At 50.8% G+C, this 7,827-nt stretch overlaps 1 protein-coding gene across 1 annotated transcript; it reads left to right on the top strand.

Annotated features, from left to right (window-relative positions):
* Positions 1-1,123: 1,123 nt before the first annotated feature.
* Positions 1,124-6,501, top strand: AANAT (aralkylamine N-acetyltransferase). The gene is made up of 3 exons (XM_032792973.2): positions 1,124-1,390; positions 4,121-4,275; positions 5,674-6,501. Exons 1-3 carry the CDS (start codon positions 1,234-1,236, stop codon positions 5,977-5,979), a joined length of 618 nt encoding a protein of 205 aa, XP_032648864.1. The 5' UTR covers positions 1,124-1,233; the 3' UTR covers positions 5,980-6,501.
* The last annotated feature ends 1,326 nt before the right edge of the window (positions 6,502-7,827 follow it).

Genomic DNA, 7,827 nt, shown 5'->3' with positions numbered 1-7,827 from the left:
CCATAGGAAATGCATTTCCTCCATCTTAACTAACCCAGACTGGAGCACATAGGTGGCTGGGGGCAGTCTGGAAGCAGGTGGGAAAACCTGCCCCACAAAAGGGCACTCAGTAGCACTGTGCAGGAGAGGGCAGGGATCAGAATGTGTGGGCCTGAAGAGAGAAGGGAATGCCAGCTCTACGCTTCCAGGAAGAGGCAGTTGCTTGGGGGTGGCTCTTCTCATCCAGGCATGGACACTCCAGATAGGCAATTTTTCTACCAGTAGCTGCTGAGGCTAAGAGCTGTTTGCAGGAGCTCTGTCCTGCTAAAGGTTTTTTCTGATGGGCTGAAGGAGGTTCCTTCTTTCAGCAACACCCTCTCCAAACCCTCAAGTTCACTCCCAGACCAAGTGCCTCCAGAGTTCATTCACATTGCGGGTCATGCCCCCCCGCCCCCGCACCCTGCCTTGACCCCACTTCCTCCTCTTCTCAAAGGGGAAAAAGCATTGGGCTCTGAGCCCCTCCACTCAGCTCATTAATTACACGATTACCAGAAGAGCTTCCCAGAAAGCAGAAGATTGGCTTGACAGCATTAAGGGCCTGATCCTGCAAGCTGCTCAGGGTCTCCTGCCAGGTGTTGAACTCCAACGCAAGCCAGAGAGAGTTGTGGGTGCTCAACACTCAGCAGGAGAGACACAGCACCAGGCAGGATCAGGCCCTAAAAGCGCTTTATTGAGTCATCAGATCCAGCTTTTTGGTGACCTTAGAGCCACCTTCCCTCCCCCTGCTCATGTCAGCGCATAACGTCGCTCGTCTCACCACTTAACCCTGCTGGCTGGGTCCCAGGCTCTAAAAGCCATTTCTCATCCCTCCGCTCTGTCATTAGCGCTCAGCGCCTCAGCAGCCAGGTGACTGGCTTTTGTTCCTACGCTTTAGCTGCCTGGCAGGTGGGGGTTTTTTTTGTGACCTGTCCCATGCCAGAGCCGCATTGCCTGCATTTGCATTGTGGTGGTGATTACGTCTGAGAGCCCGGGCGCATTTGCGCTGTCAGGCTGGGTGGCCATGCAGGCTCATGCAGGACATGTTGTGCTTATATAGCGAGGGAGGCAGGCTGCCTAATCCAGTAGGTGCTTAGCAGGTATTTTTGGCTGGTTGGCTGATCCCGCTGGAGAAGATTTACTGAAATAGCGACTCGCTGACGACACCAGTGGCCAAACGGAGGAGAAGTTTACGGAGGACACCAGAAATAACAGAGAATGTCCGTGATCAGCGCCTTGCCTTTCTTGAAGCCCATTCACCAGAGGCCTCTGCGGAGCTCGCCTGGACGCCAACGCCGCCACACGCTTCCCGCCAGCGAGTTCCGGTGCCTCACTCCTGAGGATGCAATCAGCGTATTTGAGATTGAGAGAGAAGGTAAGAGCTCTCCTTCCCCACTAGCTATCTGCCTCAGTCCTGCTCAGCCAAAGAAACCACAGTGCTGCCCCAGGCCTTAATTCAGAAATGCACCTGGTGCTAGCGTGCAAGTAGAAATGTCCCGCTTTCTGCGGGGGACCAGGGCTGAGCGCCCCAGGCAGGAACACCCTAAGAGTCATTGTGGCATCTGTCTTAGAGGCTGGGGCCCAAAGTGCTTTACAGAGCTAACCAAATAGCAATGGAGAGACACATGGAAAGAGAGAACGAGTGACTTGTTTACTGCTTCCCCAGCGTCTTTAGTGTCAGATCTGCTACAAGCCCCAGTCAGTCAATTTCAAAACTCACCTTCCCCCAATAAAGCCAGCCCTCTTCCCACAAGGAGAGGGAGAATCAGAGCTGGAGGCAGCTTTAGGTGTGCAGGAAGCCAGGTGTTATAGGGTGGAACTCACTTAAGGGTCTGTTCCTGGTCTCTTTGGAGTCAATAGCAAAATTCCTAGACTCCACAGAGCCACACTGGAGTCACATTTATTCACATACCAGCCCCACTGTCCAGAGAGGCTCCCTGCAGCAAGAAAAGCAGCATGCACCTTGGGATACATTAGAAAGCACTTGGCCCTCTTATCCTGCCCTAGGAAGGGCTTTTCACCATAGCAGGGTCAGTAGGACCAGATTCCACTGGGAACAAATAACCCTTTTCCTCCTAGCTGCGGGCTTCTGACACAGAACACTGAAGCCAGCTGGGATTCAAACAGATTAGTCAGAATCAATTTTTCAGTGTTTGAACCAGAGAGAGTTACAGATCAAGTGCTCATTGGAGCTGAGAGCGTTTGTAGCCAGCCTAGTTCTTCTCATGAGATTTCTCTGGGTCTGCAAGCCCTACAAACCATGGGCCGCATCACTGCTCGGCTCTGGGCTGAGTTTGGCCCTTTGTTCCCTCTTGCTATAAGTTTCAAAGGAATGCCAGCAAACCTGCGAGAAGAGAGGGAGTAATTTCTGTGTGACAGTCAGCAACGGCCAACGGCAAGAGCCATCCTAGCATAAGCCTGTAACGTTCCACTAATGAGAACTTGCCACCTGCTGTGTAGAAGGGAGGGGTTTCTACTAGTGACCACAAGACCAGATTCTCCATCGTGTCATTTACACCTGCGCAAAGGGAGAGCAAAGTGGATGTAAATACTTCCATTCTGATCTCTTTTGCACAGGTGTAATGACTGTACGAGATACAGGACAATGGAGAACCCGGCCTGGAAATCAAAGCTGGGAGGAGCCCAGAGCAGAGGGAGATCACTACCACAGCTCTTACCAGAAGGCAATATATGTGTCCCGCGTTCTCAAACCCTAAACACAAAGACTCAGATCCACAGATACTGAGGTACCTAAATTCAAGACTTAGGAACCTAAATCCCAGTTTTGGCTCCACTGTGATGCACAAAACTCCCTAAATTCACTCAGGGCCTATGTTTTCAGAGCAGAAATTCCCTAGACACCTGTGTTTCTGCCTCTAAGCATGTGCACTGCTGCCTTCCTCCAAGTATGTCCCGCCTAAGCTCCAGAGCAATTCATGAACCAGGGGAAGACAGCCATTCAGCACCCAATCGAGTAGGGGTGCTCAGAGGCTGCCTCCCAGATCCAGTCCCATTCAAAATCCGGCTGGAAGAGGCGATGGTGATGATATTGCCCACTGTATAACTGGACTGCAGAATCATTCTCTCAGCCTTGGGCCAGAGAGAGACAATGATTCTGTAGCCCAGTGGTTACAGCGCTCCCTAGAGGTAGGGACCTCCAGCTGCTTGGTATGGGGTGAGGCAGGAGCCCTGTTGCTGTTCAGGGATCACCAGTAGAGAGAGGCACCTACCTCACAGCTGTAGAACTCCTACGTCCGAGAGGAGTGTGGCTTAGCACACACTCCTCTCATCGGAATTGCCCAGTGGCTACGTTCGGCAGCTTGGCTCTGAGCATGCTGGATCCCAGTCTAGGGCATGTGTCTCTCTCCGTTCATTATATAGGGAATCTCGGTGCCTTAACTCAGCTTTGTGGATTGCCAGGTGTGCATGTGATTTTCGAGGTGCCGGAGGTTCAGTGTTGCAACATCCAAGTCCCTTTGTAGATCCCACCCCAACTTTCCGTTTTATTGATCAATTCCCAAGCTGCAGAGATCATCATAACATTTCAAAACCAGTGTTTGCCAAATCAGTTAGCAGGAACTTTGAAACTATATAAATATCTGTGGCTGGGTTTAAATGGAGTGCTAAATGCTGTTGGAGTGACTTCGAAAACCCGCAGGGAGAGTGCAGTGAACTAGCGAGCCTTAAAGCAATGTTCCGGATCAGAGATGTACTGATCAGAGAACAGAGCAGGCACAGGTTCCTAGGACAGTTTTCCTGCTCGGAAGAGCCGAGGGCTTTGCTTCCTCAAGTGTGAAATGCCCAACTTCTAAAAGAAAGTAACTTACAGAAGATGTATGGATGAGAAGGGGAATCCCAGTCCTTTCTGGCTTCTCCTGGAAGGAGAGATTGACTTGAGCCACAAAATTCAGATCTGGATACAAACTTTCCCAGAGTCTGGAGTACCTGGATCCAGGGCTTTGTTTCACACCCCTCATGTTTATTAAGCTCCAATTCCCAGCCCATCATCAAATTAGTCTGAGGCTCTCCCAGCCTTGGAGAGGCTGCAGTGTAGCTCCAAGAGGCTGTTCCCTCTTGACATTGCCTTGTTTTTATTCTTCTCTAGCATTTATCTCCGTTTCGGGTGACTGCCCCCTTCACCTGGATGAGATCCGCCACTTTCTGAACTTGTGCCCTGAGCTGTCGCTTGGCTGGTTTGAAGAAGGCCAGCTGGTGGCTTTCATTATAGGTTCCCTTTGGGACCAGGAAAAACTCAGCCAGGTAAGAACCAGCTCCTGTTACTGCATCTTGTCTCCATTTCTTTTCCATGCTAGGGATGGAGAGGAGGACAACAGAGCTTTGAGACAAGAGGGTGGAGTCCAACGTGCATAGACATGAGTGGTTATTGGGGGTTACTCCAAGGGAGCATGTGACCCGGGTGCTGAGCTGAGCACCCAAGTGCAGGGAAGTGGGGCAGGGGCTGCTCCGGGTACCTAATTAGTTCAGTTTGTAAGACACCCATTTTATATTTATTTCAAAGGGGGTGGAGGAGGCTCCATTCACCAGTCCCCTCCAACTTTGCAGCCATGGTTCAGCCCTATCTGCCGAAAGGGCTTTTCCGTTTCAGAGACATCCACAACTCTTGGGGCAACAGGGCTTTGGCTAAGTGCCGGAGTAACACAAGCTCTGTATTGCTCCCTGCATATGCAAATCCCCGCTTTTTTGTTCTAAGGGGCTGCCACCTTACAGACTAGAAACGGAGAGGGAAAAAATTCCCCCTCTGCACCTTTCATTCATAATGTGGCTACTACTGAAAACCCAAACTCAACCCACTGTTAACTCCATCAAACGATTAACTGCAGCATAAACAGGGCCATTCTCCTAGGGACAAATACACTTCCTGCTGATTCAGCCTCTCTCTTCTGCAAAGCACTTTACAAACTAATCGATTTCTACAAGCAAACTGGAGTGAGTTCACTCCTGGAAAGAGCTCTCACAGTATTAATTGCTATAGGATAAAAATGAGTAAAAGAACTGAGAGTTATTGCTTTGGTATTAAAATGGGTTTAATATTAAAAAAAACCCTCTTTACAATTACAAGTAATTAAAACTGAACAGAGCTCTGTAAGCCTTTGCAGGGGAAGGAGCACCCTCTAACCACTTCGAGCAGGAAACTAGGTGGCTGGACTCCTGGGGCATATGCCTAGCTCTGTCATTGCCTCTCTGACACCCTGGGCAAGTCATGTAGGACCTGATTTTCAGGAAGGGCTGAACAGCTCCAGCTCCAATTATAGTCATTTGGAGATGGAGATTGGGGAGGCGGGGACTGGGAGCTCAACACTGAACAATCAGGTCCTAACTGCTTTGTGCCTACTTTCCCCCTCTGTGAAATGGGGACAACTTTATCTATTCAGAGTGCAGGGGTATCATGAACCTTAGGTTACTGTCTGCAAAGCACTTTGTACTTGGACAGCACCTCCAGTAGATCAGGTGAGAGCCCCAGCTGGTATGCATCTGCCTACACCCATGGAAGCTGCTCATTCACACCAGCTGAGGATCTGGCCCATTGCATCTGTAGCCCAGTCAAATGAGTGCTCTCGACACAGAATTAGAGGGCACTGTGGCAGTGAGCGAACCACCAGCTGACACGCTTTCCTGTCTCTCCCCCACCCCCGGCAGGATGCACTGACTCTGCACAAGCCTGGTGGCACCACCGTGCACATCCACGCGCTGGCCGTGCACCGCACCTTCCGCCAGCAGGGCAAGGGCTCCATCCTGATGTGGCGCTACCTGCAGTACCTCCGCTGCCTGCCCTACGTGCGGCGGGCCATGCTGATGTGCGAGGACTTCCTCATTCCCTTCTACCAGAAGTGCGGCTTCAAGGTGCAGGGCCCCTGCGAGGTCACCGTGGGCTCGCTGGCGTTCGTTGAGATGCAGTACCCTGTGCGCGGCCACGCCTTCATGCGCAGAAACAGCGGCTGCTGAGAGGGCGCCTTCCCCCAGCTTCGACGCTTCTCAGGCAATGTTAGGGGCAGGCAACCACGTACAGGGAGACAGAGCTGCGCAGCAGCAGCTGCTCTCCTTACAAGCAGCATTCATGCTCCCTGCTGACTTTTGTGCCTGCCTGGTATTCCAGCTGGCTGCCTTTTAACTGGTAGCTCCAGGCCCAGTCCACTTGCCTCTTAACTGGTCCTAGCACTGACCCAGCCATTGAGCTTACAGACATGGAGCGAAAGGCAGCAGAACCACAAGTACCCTTGCCTCTTCTCTGGTCCACAGCTCAACAGGCAGGCTCCATAAGGCTACAGCTGTTGAGTTTGACTTCCCCAGGACAGGGGTAGGTCAATTCTGGCTAGCCCAAGGCCTCCCCTTTAGCTCCTGGCTTTAAAAGCAGCAGTGGGAGTAATAAAGCTCTGAGAGCATGTTATGCAATTATAGAGGGTCAAAAAACCAAACATTGCTTGAGAAGCAGCACTGCATGGATCGGTCCATCGATTCTCTGTTTTCGTTCTCTTTGTCAAGTGCTCCAAGACCAATAACATGAGGCAGGTATGTGGCAGACACCTCTCTGCCGGGAAAAGCCGTCCGCGCCTTCTCATGCTAGCTGCTCGCCGCCATGTTCTGCTGTGATGTATTAAATGGAATCCGTGCTCACGTGTTCTGTACATATGTGAGATACATTCAACTACACTAGGCTCCAGCAAGTCTCCCCCTTCCTCCCTTGCCCTCCTGCTGTTATAGGTTGACAACCAACAGCTGTGTGAAATCCCATAATAATGTAGGCTCTGTGATGACTACCCCTGCTCTGACGCACTAGGGCACCAACTTTCAACTCAATGTAGGAGACACTGTCCCCAAACCACAGCACGCTCAAGGCCTACGGGAGAGCAAAATAGAACATGGGACTGAATGCGCTCTAAGGAGCCCAGCAAGGAGGCTACACCACTGGATAGACATTTCCACCAACTCTCACCCTCAAATGGTTATTAAGGGGGTGGCTTTTTCAACAGACTCTTTAAGATATATCTGTGGTCTTTATCTAGTGCAATCCAAAGCACTGCTGTAATGGCTCCAGAGAATCACAGATGAAAAGTCGTTCCCATCAGATCGATCGGACAATCACACATGGTTTTGCAAAATCTGAACATGGCAACACCACTTGGTTTATTCCTTAAGAACAAGAGGGTATATCAGCCCAAGCTCCCTCCCTCATCCCACGGACCAGTGCTGTGTATAGACCAGAGCTCCTAGCTCATGCCATCCTAGTTCACTGGAAATATGAAAGCCTCTGGGAACACCCTGTGCTGTTTGTTTGTCAGTTCTTTCGTTCATCAGCAAATAAAGGGTTTATTTGTTGTGTTTTTTAATTGGGTTCTTGTGCGCATGTTTTTTTCTTGGAACACAATTCAACAGCCTGTAACAGTGGTAGACAAAGGGAAGGGTGCAGAGTTTGGTCTACACACTTGAGAAGTTGCATCAAAAAGCCAGTGGGCTACAAAGCATCTTCCCCCGGCCCTTTTAGCTAAATCTAAAAGCTAAGGGAAGGTTAGAAGTATCCAGCCTGAGGCACAAAGGAACATTTGGCCCTAAGATTGAGTGTGAAAGGGACAGAGGAAACTCCCCTCTCCCCCGCCCCCAGCTGTTAGTTATACTGCAGGATGACAGCCCTTCACTCTCAAGTCTGCTGCCTTCCCTTGTTTGGCCCTCTGAAGCAGCCTAGGAGGTGGTCATTGACAAGAGAATTGTGCTGTCTTTCCTTTCCATAGGTCTTCAGAAGCCCTATCTGCTTTCCAAAGATATCCAGCCTGTCTCACCTTCCTAGCCTCCCTTTGC

Source organism: Chelonoidis abingdonii, chromosome 13, assembly GCF_003597395.2.
Source record: "Chelonoidis abingdonii isolate Lonesome George chromosome 13, CheloAbing_2.0, whole genome shotgun sequence".
Lineage (NCBI taxonomy): Eukaryota > Metazoa > Chordata > Testudines > Testudinidae > Chelonoidis > Chelonoidis abingdonii.
This window is presented reverse-complemented; position numbering and strand designations above follow the sequence as displayed.